The sequence below is a fragment of the Pseudorca crassidens genome, chromosome 16 (assembly GCF_039906515.1).
Source record: "Pseudorca crassidens isolate mPseCra1 chromosome 16, mPseCra1.hap1, whole genome shotgun sequence".
NCBI classification, from domain to species: domain Eukaryota; kingdom Metazoa; phylum Chordata; class Mammalia; order Artiodactyla; family Delphinidae; genus Pseudorca; species Pseudorca crassidens.
The window spans coordinates 12,382,899-12,404,384 of record NC_090311.1 but is presented as its reverse complement, the minus strand read 5'-3'; the positions used below and the strand labels follow the sequence as shown (position 1 = coordinate 12,404,384).

General features: G+C 39.0%; 1 protein-coding gene across 3 annotated transcripts in view; it reads right to left on the bottom strand.

The window, feature by feature from the left end:
- CACUL1 (CDK2 associated cullin domain 1) overlaps positions 1-21,486 on the bottom strand; it is a 73,899-nt gene that overhangs the window by 4,561 nt on the left and 47,852 nt on the right. The window contains exons 5-9 of one of the 3 annotated variants that reach the window (XM_067709266.1): positions 19,101-19,203; positions 17,012-17,101; positions 13,318-13,456; positions 6,035-6,078; positions 5,399-5,615 (exon numbers count right to left, since the gene is read on the bottom strand). In XM_067709266.1, the coding sequence (XP_067565367.1) occupies positions 5,575-5,615; positions 6,035-6,078; positions 13,318-13,456; positions 17,012-17,101; positions 19,101-19,203 (417 nt within the window). In that variant the 3' untranslated portion in view covers positions 5,399-5,574. Of the gene's footprint in view, positions 1-5,398; positions 5,616-6,034; positions 6,079-13,317; positions 13,457-15,051; positions 16,324-17,011; positions 17,102-19,100; positions 19,204-21,486 lie in introns of those variants that run through there. The other 2 variants (XM_067709265.1, XM_067709267.1) reach the window with 2 other exon arrangements.

The window sequence follows — 21,486 nt, the reverse complement described above, 5'->3', positions numbered from 1 at the left end:
CTCATAAGTCTTCTAATTTGCCTTGTAGATATTTTGGATTTTCATAGATAATCTGATCATACAACATTAATCTGTTAATAGATGAGTCATATTAATTGATTTCCTAACATTAACAAATCTGCATTCCTGAGATAAATCCAATTTGGTCATCACTGATCATCATCATCATCACACACACACACACACACACACACACACACAGAGTTTTTTTTATCACTGGTACAGAGGTGAAGATGGACACTCATCCTGAGGGCTAAATGACCGTGGTAGAATACTGAGTGTCATTATCGTTTATGAGGCATCATGAATGTACTGTAAGCAAAACCATATATTCTATATTAAAACAAAGTTCTAATAAACCAGGTAGCAACATAACAAGGCCAAGGACATCTGTACAAGATTTATTTCATTAACCACAATGTTTTAGAGTGATGGTATGCACCCTAATACAGAAGGAGTGATCCAAAATCCATCAAGAGTTAAAGGTCAGAGCCAAAGTCAGTGGCTTTGAATCCCCGGTCAGTAGGACTTTCATCCACCACTTTGTTTTTCTTGGATTAATAATAGAGTTGACGTACAGAACACCCTGTTCTAAGCTCCACTATGCTTTCCGACAAACAAGGACCACCAGAGACTAGACTTCATTGCTTCATCCTTGCTCTGGCTATGCTGGTGGGTGGCAAAAGCCTCTTGTCTGCATTTGGCCTCCCGTTTATTCTTAAGCATTCCTGTCTCCGGCCACAGCTCCCCACATCACATCTGAATTGCACAGCTGTAATATTGACAAACAGGACTAATGAGAGCAATTCAATTGCCATCTGTTTAACAAAACATACCCTTCTAAGAAAATATCCAGTCTTACTGCATTTAGTACATGGTCATAACATTGAAATGACATGTGAGAATCAATACAAAATATATATTTTTTTCAAACCACAGAATTCACCCCAGAGCCACACCATAAATTTTCCAGAATTGTAAGCCATTAACATTGCATTTCTAAACAATGCAATCCAACCAGAAATGAAGATAATTTCCAATCAGCAGGGGTACAATATATACTAGGGTCCTAGAAGAATGCACCTCTGACTAGCATTTTCTTTAATTCTCCCACAGCCACTCCACCAACATACGTAGAAACAGTATATGTACTTGTGCCACTTAGCTCTGGAAAGAGGTTCAAAATAGGGTCTTGGCCAGTGGAGGTGGCAAAGTGTCAATGACTTGGTTAATAAACAGTGGGGACAGAAGAGCAATCCTTTCCTTTGGAAAGAACAAGGGTCCTTTCATATATCCTGGTGGCCAGAAACGGGCAAATTTCAACAAGGTAATGAAAATAACAGGAAAGCCATTTCTCCACAAACTCCTATGACCTCTATTTTAACTTCTGATAAACATGAACTTCAACTTATGCAATCTTACTGAAAACAGCAATCACAACCAAAAAGGTCCTTATAAACCTCTTCTAGGTGTCAGTCAAGGGATTCATACTCCGATCTTAAATTTTCAAGTCTCCTTAAGAGGCCTAAACCTGGGTTAAAGTAAACATAATACTCTGAAGCTCAAAGAGACACCATAAAAAAAAAAAAAAAAAAAGAAAGAAAAACCCAAAACATCGAAACAATGACTGGATAGCTCATGTAGAGGTTCTGTTTTGCTTTTTAATTGTAAAGTTTTTTTAATATCTCAGATTAGTGTATATTCATAAAACAATGTTATCTAATAATAGCTGCTTTATTTAGACAATTGAATTTTCGCTCAAGGGCAATGCCTCTTGCATAATAATCATGGAAATAATAAACTGCAATAAAACAGAAGAAACATAAAAGAAAACAGAGCTAGTCTCAATGAGAAGATGACAAAATCTGGAAGGGCTACCCTGGGAGATTAAACAGGCTTATTTAAATACTATGATACAAGCGCTCCTGTTCACTTTCTAACCAATCTGGTTCAACCTTCTGGTTCACTCCAGAAACCAATCGTGTTTGTCAGATCACCATTACCTTTGCTAGTTACATGTGCACAGACCACCACTCTGAAGTTCTCCTTTTGTGCTGAAAAACTTTCAAATCCCTTGTTCGGTCAGTACAGAATATTGTGAGGTGATGCATGTGCAAACTCTTCCTGAGGAATTCTTTATGTGTGCAAATTTGCAGCCTGACAGAAAGCATGGCATGTAGCACGGGGAGTGACAGCTTTATGGGGCTGTAGTGCTGGAGATGCACGTGCGGTGTTAACAACCACGGGGCATCCAGTCTTCCGCAATCTCACTTACTCACAAATTGGCTTTCATCCCATGCCCCAAAGAAAGGGAGGGGAACCTCCTCAAACTTGCAAAAGGGACAGGAAAAAAAAGTAACTTTTCCACAAAATTTAATAATGCACAACTCATGCACCCAGGTTTTTGTTTCTTCTCACTAACTCTACCTAAGAACTAGTAGATTAAGAATCACAACACCAGGTTTCGCTCTCTGCCCCACAGAAAACAAAGCAGTTGGGTTAGGGTGCAGCTGTGACAACAGAGGATATGAGATGACACTGTTACTGAAGCTTAACGCCAACCTTTAAAATAAGCACCGTCTCTCAAAACGACGATCATGTACTGATGTTACGTGTCATCATTCCAAGGTGAGTGAATTGGCTTTCTTTGGAGCGTCTGGTTTCAGGCTGCACACACACACACTAGTCAGTATGGCCAAACCAACTGCATGTGTTGACTCATGAGACAATCAACCTGCTTTACAATTTTCTGCCTTCGATGATTTGGACCCCACAAAAAGCCAGTGTTTAACTGGAGTGCAGAAACTATATACTGTACTGGCAAGAAGAATACAAGTAAACACAAGAAGAAAATACTTTTAGGCAAACAGTGCTTAGTCAATACAAAATGGAGGCAAATCTCATTCCCCTCATGTTGCAAACTAAGACTTTCGTTAAGAATCCCAATTACATAAGCAAGGTCAACAATGACTTAAAGGAATAGTTTCTTCATACTGCAATGTACCTCAAGGGGCCAAAATGAGTAAGAAGCAGGTCGAATGCACTGGGAGAATGTGTATATTCTTTCTACAGTGCCTTCCAATCACAGCTTTGTGCCACTAAGCCCTCACCCACAGCAAGCTGCAGCCACTGTGCAAAAATGTACAGAGAAACTAACTTCTGCAAACTTTACTCTGCCCACTTTGTTAACACATACGTAATAATAAAAAGACAATATAAAATATTTCTCCATTAACTTAATAATGCAAAAAGCATCCAAAGATTTTAATGCCTATCCACATCCTAATACAATGCTTTTAGAGGGAAAGTTCCGTTGTTGGCCAAAGAATACTCCCTTCCCGGAAAAAGCATTTGGGTATATTACTAGGATACTGAAAAATTCATCCACATTTAAAGAAACATTCCAATTTCACTCCTTTCAAAAATATTATTAAAACCGCTCAAGAGTTCAGTTGCAGGTGTTATTAATAAGCCTGCAGCAAGCATTCCATTGAGTAAAGTAAAATTTGAACTTCTTGATAAAACTGAATTCTTCCTTGATATCAGAATGTTACTGGTGTAGCAAGTCAAACTGTACAGGGCACAGTGAGAGCCTGTATATATTCTTACAGTAATTCAGTGTTTCTCAGTATAACCCAAGCTGCTCACAGAGTGAAATGAGCCCAATTCAAAGCCCTCCTCAAAATCCACCAACCCTGGTTGATAAGTACTTAAAAAAATAAATCTGATGACCTTACTTTTACTTCTCTGAATACTCATGTTACAAACAGAGGACTTCTTCTATTAGATGACTGAATTGCTCCTAACACTTCAAACTCGCCCCCCAGCCTGCTCCCCCAAAAAAGGACCAAGTGAATTGGCAGAGACAACTCTACGAACAACCCGAAAATCAGAAGCGTGATGGTCGGTACCCCTGATGTGCCTTTTTTTGCCCCTAGTCCTCTGAAGACGTAAATATTAGTCTAACATAGCTGACACAGCCAAAGAGAGTCAAGCACATGCTCAATTTAGATTTAAGCAAAACTGTTTTTCCCTTGCCGCATCTTTCTATTTTACTTTGCCTTTCAAAAACAACTTGGAATAAGCTTCAGAGTCTTTTACAAGGAACTAAGTAGCACTGTGGGTGTATGGAAACAGAAAATATAGCTTGGCCACAGCCGGAAGGGGGCCTTGAAACAGCAGTGCTACTTTTTCTCTATTATACTCGAATACGATGTTTTAAAAGATGCAGACTGCAAACTTTTTAATGCTTTTTTTTTTTTTTTTTTTTTTTTTTTGCGGTACGCGGGCCTCTCACTGTTGTGGCCTCTCCCGTTGCGGAGCACACGCTCTGGACGCGCAGGCTCAGCGGCCATGGCTCACGGGCCCAGCCGCTCTGCAGCATGTGGGATCCTCCCAGACCGGGGCCTGAACCCGTGTCCCCTGCATCGGCAGGCGGACTCTCAACCACTGTGCCACCAGGGAAGCCCCTGCAAACTTTTTTTAAGTACTTCTCTCACCCATAAAAATGAAATCGATCAGGAATCCCACACCACTGACTGTGTGTGAATTTAATTACCGTATCTGCTTCGTAGAGCATCACAGGAATCAGCTTTTACCACTGGGTAATTCTCAACAATATTAAAAAGAGAGCTTTAGTGCTAAAGTACCGGCCAGCCCTAAACTAGCGTAATGCCAACACTCCAGCAGTCGGTGAGAGCATGTTAAGTGACGGAGGGAATGGAAATGGTCTACGAGAGTTGGTCCCCAACATTAACATGAACAAGCCACGGTGAGGCAGGAGGAAATCTGACCAACGTGCAACATGTTTCTATTTTCCCACTTATTTAGCATCCTGCTATGAAGTCACACCTGACATCTTGGCAAGTTAGTCTGTGATACCATCAACTTTTTCATGAAGCATTTGTGAGTTTGACAACATGGTCACAGAGCTGCAAAGTGCACAAAGCTGAAGGCACAGAGTAGAAAAGTTGTGAACTGATGGTGCGGGCGGGGGTGGGGGGGGAGAAGTTATATTGGAAGCAGAGTTAGCATCTTCCTGTAAGAAGACTTTCTAATGCTAAACAAAGACCAACTCTTTTAAAGGGGTTTGTTTTGGTTAGGGGTGAAAAATACTGTATTGTAATGATCTGCTTGATTTTAAAGCAAAAGGTATCTTTCTGTATGAAACCAATATGCCAAAGTGCCAAGTCCGCAAATGAACAAAACAAGTGCTTTAAAAAAAAATAAAAAAGATTCTTCTGCTCTTATATTTTTGGAGGAAGCTGCTGACTTTGGCTGCTGGATCTCACTTAGCAATGGTCACTCTTCATGACGCTTGTGCCTCACGGAATCTGTAGATAAAGTCATTAGAAGATTGTCCCATTTCAAAATCATCCCCAAGTCTAGCAGCAACTGTTTTGTTTTTTGTTTTTTAAAATTACAAACCAAAGTAAGAACTCCAACATCCTTTTCCAAGAACAGCTTGGTGACAGAGCTCCTGAGTGTCTGCAGGACCCCGCTGCGCTCTGAATACAGTCTCTGCAGCTCCAGTGTGTCCTCTTTTCAGGAAGGAAAGTACATTCAATACATTCACTATCTGTACCCTCTGGAACTTGCACATGCTGATGAGCTGTCTGAAAAAAACATCAGAAGAGTTAAAGTATCAACAGCCGACAGCATTTGATAATGGTAGGAATCTGTTTATTTGACACATATTTCTCACCCCTCTCCCAATCCCCCAAAAGGAGACCAGAGAAAACCTCAAAACCATGTGGTTTTGAATGAAGTGAAAGGGGACCAAATCATCAGGAGCTGAGTCTGGGCCCTTTATCTCATTCTAGTGGAGACTAAAGAACTGGCAGCCTCCTGACAACTGCCTGAAAACTGCCACCAGCGACTGGGCTTCAGAGCTGCCACAGCTTACAGAACAGTCTGACCCTAACTGCACACAGTGCCCTTGGAGACCACCATCAAGAACACTGGATATCATTATAACCAGTGGCTGCCTTACATCACAAAACCATCAAGGATGGTAAGGAACATCATTACTTACTATAAGCCAACTCATCCCCAGCTCTCTTCCGGGACTGGTCACCTCTGGGGATTAAAAAAAAGAAGAGGGAGTCAACAGAACTGACTGATAGCTTCACACAACAAAGCAGGAGAAATGAATTGGCAAAATTGACAATGGAAGTAGAGCAGGTATTTCAATGCTAACAACCTATTTTAAAACAGACATTAAACTTACAACAGTAGCTGAGTCATTTATAACCTGAATATTCTTAGCTAAAAGGTGCTATCTTTTAAATATAGAAAGCTATTAAATAAAGGAAGGACTATCTATAAAGATGGTTTACCCTGGGTCCTAGAAATCGATTGACTAAAACATCTTTGAAGACAAACCTGGGCTCTACGATCGACATCCCTGGTGACCTGCATATAACAGGGCAAATTTCAAATATGGAATAGAAAAATTCAAAATCTTCCGCTAAAAGCTGTATTACGGGACCAGAAACTGCTTAAAGCTTCTGAAAAATCTCAGAATCTTAATGGACATGAATATCCTTCTTGCAGACAGAAGAACGTGAACCTTTACAGAGAATAACCAGCTCATCTTAAACACCCACAGAATTTCTAGTTCCACTTTAGAGATAATAAAATAGAGGTCTGATTAAGTCCTATGCTATCTGTAAATCCTATTTTTGTTTCTCAGACAAATGACTAAAATGCTTAAGTAATGAGTAATAATAACCAATCCACTAGCTTTTTCTTTCCCGGTCTCTTAGCAACATCTACACAGTTGACCTCTTCCTTCCTGAAACACTCCGAGCTCTGCCCGACACTCCGTCCTTGGCCACTTTTTCTTCACCATGTAAAATTCTCCTTCGTCTAGGACAGCAGTCACACCAGTCCTGTGACTTGAAATACGATCCATATGCCAATGGCTCCCAGATTTCTATCACCAGTTCTGATTTCCTCCTGACACTTTGGCTTGTAGGTCCAACTGCCTCACAGCCACTGTCACTTGGACGACTTCCATCTACTGCAAATTTACCACGGCCAGAATGCACTCCATCCCCACTCTTTCCTCAGACTTCTTCAATAAATCACACCACCACCCGTCCAATTACTCAGGCCAAAATTCTAGCTCATCCTTGATTCCTCTCTTTCCCTCACTCTGGAGCATTCTGTCCCAGCACATAATCCAAAACCAACCACTCCTCAGCCCCATGGCTACAATCCCAATCCAAACCACTATCATCTCTCCCCTACACCACTGCAAGAGCCTTAGTATTAGTCCAGACAAGAGCCAGAGCAATCTTATGTAAAAGCATACATAAGATTATTTCATGCCCCTGATTAAAGCCCTTCAGTGGCTTTCCATCACAGTTAAAGAAAGTCAATTCAAATGCATTTTCCCAGGGCTTCCCTGGTGGCGCAGTGGTTAAGAATCCGCCTGCCAATGCAAGGGACACGGGTTCGAGCCCTGGTCCGGGAAGATCCCCCATGCCGCGGAGCAGCTAAGCCCGTGCGCCACAACTACTGAGTCTGCGCTCTAGAGCCTGTGAGACACAACTACTGAAGCCCGCGTACCTAGAGCCCGTGTTCCGCAACAAGAGAAGCCACTGCAAGGAGAAGCCCACGCACCTCAACGAAGAGTAGCCCCCGCTCGCCGCAACTAGAGAAAGCCCACACGCAGTAACGAAGACCCAATGCAGGCAGAAATAAATAAATAAATAAAATAAATTTATATATATAAAAAATCATTTTCCCAGTCCTGTGAGATATGGCTCCTGCCTACCTCTTCAAGCTCATTTTCTACCCCTGTTCATTATACTTCAGCCACTCTGGCTCTCTTTCTGTCCCTTGGACATGTTAGCACTTCTGCACTTACTACTTTCTCTGCCTGCAACACTCTTCCCCTGAGTTAGCCACATGGCTATCTCCTTACGTTTAGCTGGAATTCTCCTCCTTAGGGGCATTACATCACCAAGTTAGCTGGAACAGCCCCTCATGCATGCCTTGGTCACTCACTCTCTATCCCATAATCTGTTTCATTTTCTGCCTAGCACTTATTATTACTTGAAATAATCTGTTCACACGTTTGTTACTTAACTCCCAACAGCAGAGCATAAGCTCCATAAAAACAGGAACTCTGCCTGTCTTGCTCACCCAGTACCTAGAGCAGCATCTAGCACATAATAGAAAATACAAAATATCTGCTGAATTAATAAGTGAATAATTCATAAACAGCCTCTACAGATGGATTAAAATGCAGCCCAAGTAATTATTTCATGCTTTTGTGTAATCCTCCAGATTACCAAAGTTTCCCACTTTCTTTCTCTGGTTACACTCAAGACCAGGACAGAAACCTCTTGCTGAGCTGGGTGAGGAGTCTTAAGGACCGGCAGGAAGAGAACACACCAAAGGGTCTCTGCAGGGTTCTTCTCTAGGCTGAGCATTTGGAGGAAAACTTAGCACAAACTAGCTTTAGACAGCCTAAAGAGCCCTAAACAGATCCGCCTTAATACTGCTTTTAAACACCTCTATTGTTAACACAGTATCTGGCCAAAGCCTGCTGAGAGTCTTACACTAGTATCATCACAGTAGCATTCACCAAATATTCTGAAACAAGTAAGTTAATGCTGAGCAAAAAGGAAGATACAGGATGGACCTTGTATCTGGAACCTCAACTTCTACAGACAGCCTTCATTCCCACCCCCCAAAATTTTTTAAAAAATGGAACATGCAAAAATAACAGGAGAAAAATGCAGATGTGAAAACAACAGAAGGCACAAAGAATGTAAGTGTGGTGTATGCATGCGAGGGGCTGCCAGAGACATTACCTAATAATGCTACAAGTCTAGAAAGCTATAAGCTGCCCTCAAAACCAGACCCCTGCTACTAAATGAAAAAGCCCCAATCCTCTCAGCTAGGAGTGACCCTCTCAGCTAAAAGACCAATAATACTCCTAACAAGGTTCTATTTTGTTCCAGAAATCCAGGTAACAATCACTCAGCAAGAACATTTTACTTGCCTTTAAAAGCTATCTGGTAGACCCTCTGAAGAGGCCCATAGGCTGGTCTGAATGAGGATGCTCCATCTGAGAGACTGCATGCTAGACGTTCTCAAACGAGCTTATCTTCCATAATGTAATCTTTGACAACAAACACCAACCTGCCCTTCCCCCAATAAGCAATTCAATTATGCAGGTAATACATAAAAAGAAAATATTGCTCTTAGCTTGTACGTTACTTCTAGCTTTGAAATAACTCCACGCTATATTTCCATGAACCTAAAGATGTTTCACATAAACTCCAGCCCAAACGAGAATCTGTCCATTAACTGCAAAAGAGGATATATTTGATAATATTCACATATTATTTCAAAACATTTCAAAGACTTTCTCTGTGCCATCCACATTAAAGCTGTGCGCTGCTCACTCCCTATATCACATAAATGGAACACAGCCTTAAATAAAAAAATAGTTTGCAAAGCTGAACAGGAATCATGTGATTGGCTAGATACAAACCATAAAATGACTGCTCATATCAGGATAGCCAGTAACAGAATTTTTGTTAGATAGCTTAGACTATATTTTTGCATCAGTGGACATCATTTCTTCCAAAACAATCCTAGCCAAATAATGGTCAAAGGCAGCATCAAGTTTGGCAGGGCAGAATATGGAAGGTCCATACACAAGTGCTGGAAGCACAGGCAAACTGTCTTCAGTTGCTAAGTATATGGTGCAGGCACACCCTTTCTGACCAGTCTGAGCCAGTCCAGCATGAGTCCAGAATGTCAGGTAAAGCAGGGCCTACTCTGTGCAAAGCACCCATCAGAATAAGTCACGAGGCAGCCTTTAATCCTCATAGTAAATGTATAATAATTTGTTAGCTTAATTCTAGAAATGGCTCAATTCAGTTTGTAAAATAAAACATTTTAATTTTATCAAGTTTTGGAATACTAGCATTTAAATTTCATATGAAAGAATTCCACTAAGAGAAACAAAAGTTCATATTTACACCAAAAGTCCAAGGCGTTTCCCTGAATATGACCAACTTGGCCTTGTCAGAACAGTGCTAGGCTAGTCCTTCAAAGGCAATGTTAAATGAGACTATTTATGGAGTCAGTCATCCCAAGCAGCTACACACCAAACAGTCCTGCACCCTGTTCTCTTATTCCAGTTCCAAAATTAGGATTACAAAAATATCTCTGGGGCTTCCCTGGTGGTGCAGTGGTTGAGAGTCCGCCTGCCGATGCAGGGGACACGAGTTCGTGCCCCGGTCTGGGAAGATCCCACATGCCACGGAGCGGCTGGGCCCGTGAGCCATGGCCACTGAGCCTGCGCATCTGGAAGCCTGTGCTCTGCAACGGGAGAGGCCACAACAAGTGATAGGCCCACGTATCGCAAAAAACAAAAAAAACAAAAAAAACTCTCTGGATATGTTTAAATAGTTCCACACATTCTTCTGGAAGGTGAATTCAAGATGTTCAGAGAAATCTACAAGAGCTATCTTCCTACACTGCTTCACAGAAATACAAGTTTTCAGAAGGCTGTTTATTTGTTAAAGGCATCAGTAAGCTCATCTCTAAAATTAAAAGCAAACATTCAAATAAAACATGAGAAAAAGCATAAAAGACTTCAAAATTATGGTGAGCCTAGGAGAAAACATAAGAGGTATACTCAATGTATTCTGCATTTATTTAAAAACGTCTAAGGAAAAACTTCTAACTATAATTCCAAATACATAAGCCACACAGAAAAAAACCTGATAAAGTTAGCTACATAAAGTAAAAAAAGTCTGCATGACTTCAAATAAAACAAAAAACCGCCATAAGCGAAGTCAAAAGAAACTGAGAAAAATAACTCTTATCTTGGGCAAACAATCAATCTCCTCACTATAGAAAGAGCTCCTAGAAACCAGGAAAAGAAGACGAACCATCAAATAGAAAAATGAGAAAACCAGAAACAGTTTACAGGAAAAGAAATAAAACATATGAAAATATGCTCAGCCTCACTCATATAATAAGAGAAATGCAAACGAAACCAACTCTGACTAATTATTTTTCACCTGCCAGATTGGCAAAAATTCAAAGTGTAACAACATACTCTAGGCAAGGCCATGAAGAACAGGCACTTTTAAACTTTGCTAGTGGATATGCAAAATGGCACAATCCCCTATGGGGGGCAATTTGCCAATTTAATCAAAATTACCGCTGCATTTACTCTTGACCTTGCAATCTAACTTAAGGGAGTTATTCTCCAAACGTACTGACAACAGGTACAAAGTTACACACGCAGCACTCTCTGTAACAGCAGAAGACTGGAAATAATTCAGGTTGCCATCTACGGGGGACAGGTTAAATAAGTTATAGTACATCTACACAATGAAATGTGTAAGAAAGGAATAAAAATAAGAATATATACTGTATTCGATTATATCTATATAAAATAAGCACTGGAGGGAATCATAAGACACTAATAAAAACAGCTGCCTAAAAGCTGGGAGAGACAAGGAGACAGGTGGGAATAAAACTTCTCAGTATGTACTTTTTATACCTTTTTTTAAAAAAACCCTATAAATAAATATATCAGCTCTTCAAAAATGAACGAGTAAAATTACTATAGCATTAAGTGGCCTCATTCAGTGTATGAAAATAATTGTTAGAAATATTACAATTGATGTCAGGAGACCCCTGACCACCGGACATCAGGGAGAGAAGTCAGCTGTTTACATGCAGAATCTCCCACTGGCCTTTCCTTGAAATAGGAAAGGCAGGGTTAGCAGGCCTGTCTACACAGCTTCCCTGTGATGGCTGACTGAACCTTTCCAGTGTGAGCTGCCAGTGAGGGGAGTAATGACCCATGGATTACTCAGTGCTCCCTCTACCACATGAATAAAGATGCCACCAGGACAAAAAGGGAATAAATGCCAATCCATGGGTCAACAGAGAACAAATTATCTGCTTTCTTTCCTAACCTGTGCTGAAATTAGAAACTTAGGAACAGTGATCTTGATCAAGGCTGGTATTCTGAGAATGAGCATGGCCTCAGAGTCTATGAAAGACAGTGTCCACCCTCTGCCCCAGCCAGATAAGTGAGTCAATACCCAACCTACTCCTTGTGGTCACAACTATGCCTCAGTGAGGAACCCAGGTGTCTTCCTTTCTACAACTTTCTTCCTTTAATGGCGAGGGATTCAAATAAGAGAAGATACGTAAAAGTGCTAAGGAGAGGGCCAGGATTATGAAACTATAAAGTACTACTTATTCCAATAAAGATATTAAAAAAACAAAAATAAACAAACAAAAAAAAGTACTACTGTACCCTTTAATGATTTGGTGACACAACAGGGTGCTTTCCCATAGGGAATCACAGAATTTTTACATAATTTTGGTTGAAAATATGCTCTTTGATAAAGCCGTGATACTGAATTGCAAATTTTAGAAAAATTAGCAAAGTGTTTATAGCAAAATCAAGGGAGGCTGGACTTCCCTGGTGGCACAGTGGTTAAGAATCCGCCTGCCAATGCAGGGGACGTGGGTTCGATCCCTGATCCAGGAAGATCTCACATACCGTAGAGCAACTAAGCCCGTGCGCCACAAATACTGAGCCCACATGCTACAACTACTGAAGCCTGCGCGCCTAGAGCCCATGCTCCGCAACAAGAGAAGCCACTGCAATGAGAAGCCCGCACTCCGCAACAAAGAGTAGCCCCCGCTTGCTACAACTAGAGAAAGCCTGCACGCAGCAACAAAGACCCAACGCAGCCAAAAATAAAAAATAAACAGGAGAAAATTTTTTAAAAAATAAAAAATCGAGGGAGGCAAATTTTGTGGACACATTTAAGTGATAACCTACTTTTTAAGAAGAAACAACTAGAATTTAGGGGGAAAATGGAAATATGAAAAACAGAATCTGAAGGCTCTTTACCAGTTTAGTTACAATATCATTTGTTAGTTTAGTCATAAAATCATTTGCTAGTTTAGTCATAAATGTACATTATAACTGATCATAAAATTTCTACAAGGTTTTTCCAAATATTCAAAACTAGTATAAGCAGATCAAAGTTGGAAGAGCTCTTTGGAGGCTGTCCAGCCTAACTGCCCACCCAATGAGAAATCCCTTCTTCAAACTCCACTTAAGTGAAGCAGCTCCCATAAAATCAAAACCCAGCTTCAGCACTTCCACAGAGGGAGCTCACCACCTCTCCCAGCAACACCACCTTGACTCTCGCACAGCCATCTCCCATTCTAAGAACGCTGGCATCCCTCCCCTGCCAAGCCAAAGGAAATGGACATACTTTGTCACAAAAGGAAAAGAAAACTTGCCTTGTAAAACCATTCTGTATAAGTTCTCTTTGAAGTTTCTGATCTTGAGCAGCATATTCAGAAAGTTCAGACTCCACTGCACGAGGGAGAATGTTTGGAATAAATTTAGAAAACAGAGTCGGAGCCATCTGAACCCACTCTGTGAGGGAAGGAAAAGATTCATTAAGGAGATCGTATAGACAAATTACATTAAGTAGAAAAGGGAAAGTTTTCTTCCCAAAGAACAAGATTATGTATTAAACCAAACTTAAAATGGGGAAAAAAACTAGTGCAACCCCTTCTGATAAAGAGGTTAAGTTTCCTTTCTAAATAGAATTTACAGAAAGTGGATATTTTTATATTTTTTATGATTTAACAACATTAACAAAAAGCCCTAGAGAATTTTTGAAGGAAACTTATCAAAAATTCTAAATATGGAAGAAAACATGAATGAAATAACCAAAGAATTCTGAGCAGGAGGGGACTTGGAGGGAAGGGATTTGGTGGAAATACTTAGCCCTATAAAGCGTTAATTAAAACAATACACTGGCCTAAAAATAGAATAGTACATGTGGTAGTAAGCAGACATATAAAAAAAGTACCTCAAAAATGCGGAGGGAGATGGGAGAGATAACTGGTAAGTACTTTTAAAATATAAACCTACTTTGACTCACATTAAATTACAGCAAATTAAACATATATAACAGTGAAAGAAAACAGAATTAAATGGTTATCAAATTATTAAGGAAAAGATAAAAGATCAACAGAATAACCTACAGAAAAATAAACATTTATTCATCAAAATAAAAAGACAAAGAGAAGTCTAAGGAAAATATGTGCATCAGACATGACAAAGATAAATTCGTATCTTTATTATAAAGCGTTTTAACAGATCAGATACTCTTCCCCTACTCAGTGAGCACTAAATATAAATACTGCCCATCTCTATGCCCTTTTGGATTCTTTTAATCGAGCCCTTTCAAATTTTATCTTTTGGAAACATCTTGGCTGTATATATATAAAACCCATAAATAAAACCCATAAAATGTCAATGCTCTATTTAATCCAGCATGCTCATTTTAAAAACTGTAATCTAAGTAAATAATTCTAAATCTGAAAAAAACACATTTAATGCTATGCAATGCTGGGTCATTGGCAAGTTAAAAAAAAAATGCCCAAAAGAATAGCTAAATTAGAGATGGGGGAAAAAAAAAAACCAACACCACAAACAACCACCAAGGCCAATCCACTCACGCTTTGTACAAATTCATGTCAAAATGTTCTCAATAGTGTCCCTCCTTCAAGCTCAGTTCAAATGTGGCTTTAGAAAGAGTCTCAACTCAGTGCCCTGGGGAACCACTAACCCATCAGTCAGAGTTGGCAAGGAGTCAAACCAGTTTGACATTTTATGGAACACCAGGCATAAAATAAAGATAAAGAAACAATGAAAAGTGCATGTATTAAATGAAGAAGTGCAGCATGGGATGATGGGAACTATTCCTAGACTGAGCTTCTAAACACTAGGTAGAAACACATGTAAATAATAGATGTTATCAGAATCTCCAAGGATTAGGGCCCAGGAATCTACAGTTTAACAAACTTTTTTGGGTGATTCAGATGCATTCATTATATAAAAATCAGCACTTAAGAACTACTGCAATGAAAGAAACTTTTACATTTAAAATTCAACTTTTAAAATAGTTTAACCATAATCTGTCAGGTGAATAAATCTGCTTTGGGCCCGGGCAAGACAAGTAAACGTCAAAGTATGTTTAATAGTATCTCAGAAAACAGCTAGGACAGCAAAAGGTTAGTCTGTGATAAAATTCACCTTTTCAAAAGGACAGTTCTCAAATACAGAATTCTCCTCACAAGTAGTATGAAACCTATTACAAGAGCTCAAACCTGGATAAAAATAGCATTTAGATAAAGAAGCATCTATAAGTTTTTCTACCCTTAATGACTAGTTTTATTCTGTAATTTTGTTACTTATGATAAAAGCCAGAGCTGATAAAGCTGCCCACTTGGGAGGGAGAATTTAGAAATCTGTCATACTGTATTTGGATGTCTTCCAAAAGAAAAAAATCATTCATAAGCCAGCACTAAAAGAAAAACTCATGAGCTATTTTCATCACATTTAGTAAAATGAAATTCAAAATTCTAAGAAACTGGAAAAAGAAATATATCAGTTTATTGGACACATGCAACACTTTTGCTACTTTATATAAATAATTATAGGAATAATTTGTCTAAAAATTATGAAGAACAGAGCAAGAACTGATCCAAATTTAAGTAACATTACATCTGACTACTCTAGAAGTCACTAACTGCTGAAAGTAGCCCGAGAAAGACGGTACTTCTGGGTATCACAGTCTACCCCTAGTATCAGTTTTAAACTGGTTTCCATTTTAGCAAGCTGAATTCTGATATATCTTTTAAATTAAGTAAGTAAACTATTCAGACATCAATTAATTAAAATAAAATAACCACTGGACCCAACTGAATAGTAGTAACAACAGTTAATATTAGCATGCTCATTACATTATCAGGTACTATGTTAAGCTCTTTAGATCACGTTTTATTTCATTCAATCCTCAAATGACAAAAGAATTTCATAAAAAGATAATTGCTGTCAAAAAAGCAAACCTTAAGTTTCTACACTGAAAAATGATTTTCTACCCTGACCTTCTGCAATCTCTCTCCTACGGACATTTTTTAATTGGCTAGACAACTATGCTAAGTTTGAGGCTCTGGGTTAAAAACAGAAAGATACATACAAAAGCATCTTGAGAGTCCTTTAAATTCACAATGGGTTTTTTTTTTTTTTTAATTTATTTATTTTTGGCTGCGTTGGGTCTTCACTGCTGTGTGCGGGCTTTTCTCTAGTTGCGTCGAGCAGGGGCTACTCTTCATTGCAGTGAGCGGGCTTCTCATTGCGGTGGCCTCTCTTGTTGCGGAGCACAGGCTCTAGGTGCATGGGCTTCAGTAATTGTGGCATGAGGGCTCAGTAGTTGTGGCTCGCAGGCTCTAGAACGCAGGCTCAGTAGTTGTGGCACAAGGGCCCAGTTGCTCTGCAGCATGTGGAATCTTCCCGGACCAGGGCTCAAACCCGTGTCCCCTGCACTGGCAGGCGGATTCCCAACCACTGCACCACCAGGGAAGCCCCACAATGTTTTTATTATAAGACAGATACATTAAGATAATTTACAAACCATGCCTTTGAATACAGTGATCTTTGATTTTTGGTTCTGCTATTCTGACTATCTTTCTCCTCAAACTATCCTTATGAAATGACTGTAACTTTACCAACACTTCTAGATTCCTTGTAAGTTATATAATAGGCCTAACAAGATGGAGTTGTGAATGTGTACGCCCGTGCATATTTGCAACGTGGGGTAGAAGTGAAGAAGAACCTCACAACAAAAAAAGAGATTAATGCCAGACATAAGATTCGACTTTATCTAAAGTGTCTCCTACAAACTATTTTTGTATTCCCCAAACTAGTTGGTTTTCACTAGCATAGAAAGATTTCCAAGTGAGGTCCTGAGTTTACATTTCACAATGATGAGTATATACTCAATTTTTTTGCTATAACAAATCCAAATACCATTAGACCTCAGAAAACACATAGAAACACTATCCTCTCACAGATAGGGCTGGAAGTGCCATAAACAAACAAACAAGTCCAACCCCTAAAGAAATGATGAATGTTTACCTGGTCTGAGAGTGTACAGGCCTTTCACAATATTTGCCATAGTTGAAGGTGTGACCTGAAATGGTGTTGACTGGGCTTCTAAAAGTAAAGCTGAAATAGAGAGGAAATGGGTTATAAAAATGATACAACACTTTATTGATTGTCAAGGTTTCACTTTCTATCACTATTTCTCCCAAAGACTGAAGGGTAATAAACAAGGGCAAGAAAAGAACAGCCCAAGAGGGCAAACCAAGTAGTTGTACACTAAAGATTTTTTTTTTTAATCCAGTGCAGTAGAGCTCAATCTAACAAGTAGATATGTGCGTATCTGTTGAAACATGAACGGAAGTGATTCAACTGATGGAGGTTCTGAAAATAAGTAAAGCTTTCTAAAAGCAACAGTATTCATGGTACTTAGTGAGTGAGCTATAAATACTTCCCATTAACGTCACGATTCAAAAGATTTACATTTGGGGAATGAAATATTCTCTAACTCCCTCAATCATTTCCCTTTCCCCCAAATCACCCATATATGAGGCTCTTGGAATTTTTCTGAGACATGTTATTAGTAATTCTAGTAACTGAGATCAGAGTCAGAAACTCACTTTCCCAAATGCTACAACTGCAGGTACTTTTTCTTACTAAAGGTAAAGGCAAGAGATCACACTGTCTAACCATGTGATCCTGACTAAACATGACAACAGAGTCAGTTTTCTTTTAGGTTATCTATGGTCACACAAAAATATTATTAAAATATGTTAAATGGATACAAATACTTCCTCTAGACAAAACATATATAAACGAACTCCATCATTTAATGAATATGACAGATACTACTGACTCAAAACGGCTCATTTTTAATTCATCTCTCAAAGACCTGTAATTTACTAACCAAATACCCATGAAACTTGGCATAATTTTCATCTAAGCCAGCTTGTAAAATTATATAAGTTGTTTTCTTCTATCCCCACCTTTTAAAAAATGGAAACACCATCTCACTTGGCCAACAATGATTTCTGTAGTTTCAAACATGCAACGTGAATTACATTTGCAATGCTAGGCATTGCAGAAAAATCATATTTTAAAATGTCATGTTTAAAAATTGAAATTCTAAATTTTAGGTTTTTAGAGGCTATTCTACTCAAGGTTCTCTCTAATTTCAACATGTACCCCAAACCCTATCTATCTCTATTAATCCATCTTCCTCCTCCTTTTTGACCGATTGTTTGGTTTTCAGTAAGTGTTGTTTCCACTAACTCTTTATGTTCAATCACACATTCATTATGTGGTCAAATATATACATTTGCAAACAACTTCTACATAACTATAACCACCTATGTCAAATTTGATAGCTATAAGGAAATGATAAATTCACAGGTTAAGTTATACGTAAAATGTACATAAATTAATTTGGGATGAATTAACTGAAAAATAATCACATTCAGTAACAAAAGGTAAGGTTAAGAAGGTATAACATTTCACTAAAATCCTCTCCACTTAAAATTCATTGTAGGAAAAGTCTTTAAAAGTAAAATTTTCCAGTTGAACTCCCCTTTTAAGGAAAAGAAAATGGGAATTTGAGGGAGAAGTAGCTTGAGAGAGGGAAGAAAATACTTATTGAGCATGTAACAGGTGCTAGGTACTTTACATATGTTTAATTCTCATATGCTTTATTTAACTTAGGATTTACTTTCTCACAAGCTTAATTGTCATCTACCTTTTTTTTTTAGTACAAATAAGTAAACTGAGAGGATACTGTGCTACCATTTCAAAGATATTAACATTACACTCCTTCTAGAATTACCAGTAACAAAGTTACGGGTGAACTCCTTAATATTTCCCCCAATGTCAGAGAAAAAAAAAGGCAGCAAGTATCATGCCAGATATGAAGGCACTGTCCAATGACCTGGCTGCTCCCAGCTCACTGGGTGATCTTCATGTCACATTTTCGATTCCTCAGTGTCTCTCTGTATAGAAGTGGGCTTTATGATCACTACAAGATTCAGAAGACATCAACATTGGGGTTTAGATGCCAATGCTCTTTGATTCAAAAAAAAAAACCCCAAAACACTGCTACTGTTATGTCATCCCCGTAAGATTAATTACTTACGCATTAGGCTGTAAATGTGCTTTTCTGCAACATGTTCCGTAAACAGCTTTATAAGATCATCTTTTAAGTCTCTGTTAAGCTTGGTTTCGATGTAAAACTTATTCTGAAAAAGAAAATAAGTTATTTTTCAGTGCATCAATTAGAGAGAAATGATTAGTCTAATGAACTGAAGCACTAAAAAATAAATTATTTTAGGAAACAATTCATAAAGGCATCAATTAAAACATAAAAACCCAACATCAGAAAACAAAAGCCCTGCCACTATCAGTTATAGTCTTCCTAGCATGGGGTTAAAAGCACATAAAGATAAAATGCTATAAATCATACAAAAGAACATGGGAAGATACTCAACATTAACTAGACAGGGATTCAATGGACCATATTGTATGACAGGCACTTAATATGCCCTTTTAAATGACTACATCATCAGCTAAAGGCAACAGCAGGAAACACTAGTGAAAGGTACCCTATTTATCAATGATCTAGGCTGAAAGCATGCAGTGGGCATGCACTGGTTGACTCCCCTACATTTCACTTTAATGATTAGTCTAAGTCATTCAGCTTATGGCATTCCTTAGGGATGGATGGTCTTTGGTTCAAAGGTAGACAAGTGATCCAAGGTAACCCAATCAGACTAAGGGAAACCTAGGCTTGAGTAAAAATCATCTTACAACCATGAGGAGAACAAGATGAAACAGATGTGTAAAGCAAAGAGACAAAAAACAAGCTGAGACTTTGGTAACACTGTTGAACCACAGATTCAACCAACCCAGAAACTGCCATATTTCTGGAGTTTTATTACAAGAGATAATACCTTTCTCATTTACAAATCACTTTGAATCAGGTTTTCTGTTTCTTGCAGCCAAAAGTATCCTAATTAGAATGATTGGCAAGTAAAAAAGATTGAATTTGTTCATGTTTAAATATTAACTCAATGCACAGGAGTGGAAAATACAAAGAGGAATGAATGTCAATAAGTTGGCTCACTGATTCTCTCAATTCTTAACATGTTTTTTTCTCTCTAAAAAAATCATAAGGGACTTCCCTGGTGGTGCAGTGGTTAAGAATCTGCCTGCCAATGCAGGGGACACAGGTTCATTTCGTGGTCTGGGAAGATCCCACATGCCGTAGAGCAACTAAGCCCATGAATCACAACTACTGAGCCCGTGCCCTAGAGCCCATGTGCTGCAACTACTGAGCCCACGTGCTGCAAATACTGAAGCCCACGTGCCTACAGCACGTGCTCCACAACAAGAGAAGCCACTGCAATGAGAAGCCCACGCACCACAATGAAGAGTAGCCCCCTCTCGCCGCAACTAGAGAAAGCCCACGTGCAGCAATGAAGACCCAATGCAGCCAAATATATATATATATAAAACATGCACATAATTACAAAATAAAACCACGCAAAAGGGTATGCAATAAAAAGGAGTCTCCCAAGCAGACCTTCTGTCGCATTCCCAAAGGCCCCATCCTGCACTGCGAAAACTTTTGTATATTCTTTCTAAAATATTCTTACATTTTTTTGGATATGCTTTTTTCTCCTCTAAAATGAAGAAGAAAACACTTGCTAATGAACTATAACACACACTGTTTTACATCTTGCTTTTTCACCTAACATTGTATGTTGAAAAGATTCTCTCTAAAATAACATACAGACATGTCATTAGTATTTTTTTGCAGCATGAGTGGATTTATTTATTTATTTATTTAATGGTGTGTTAGTTTCTGCTTTATAACAAAGTGAATCAGTTATACATATACATATGTTCCCATATCTCTTCCCTCTTGCGTCTCCCTCCCTCCCACCCTCCCTATCCCACCCCTCTAGGTGGTCACAAAGCACCGAGCTGATCTCCCTGTGCTATGCGGCTGCTTCCCACTAGCTATCTATTTTACATTTGGTAGTGTATATATGTCCATGCCACTCTCTCACTTTGTCACAGCTCACCCTTGCCCCTCCCCATATCCTCAAGTCCATTCTCCAGTAGGTCTGTGTCTTTATTCCTGTCTTACCCCTAGGTTCTTCATGACATTTTTTTTTCTCTCTTAGATTCTATATATATGTGTGTTAGCATACGGTATTTGTCTTTCTCTTTCTTACTTACTTCACTCTGTATGACAGACTCTAGGTCTATCCATCTCATTACAAATAGCTCAATTTCGTTTCTTTTTATGGCTGAATACTACTCCATTGTATATATGTGCCACATCTTCTTTATCCATTCATCCGATGATGGACACTTAGGTTGTTTCCATCTCCGGGCTACTGTAAATAGAGCTGCAATGAACATTTTGGTACATGACTCTTTTTGAATTATGGTTTTCCCAGGGTATATGCCCAGTAGTGGGATTGCTGGGTCATATGGTAGTTCTATTTGTAGTT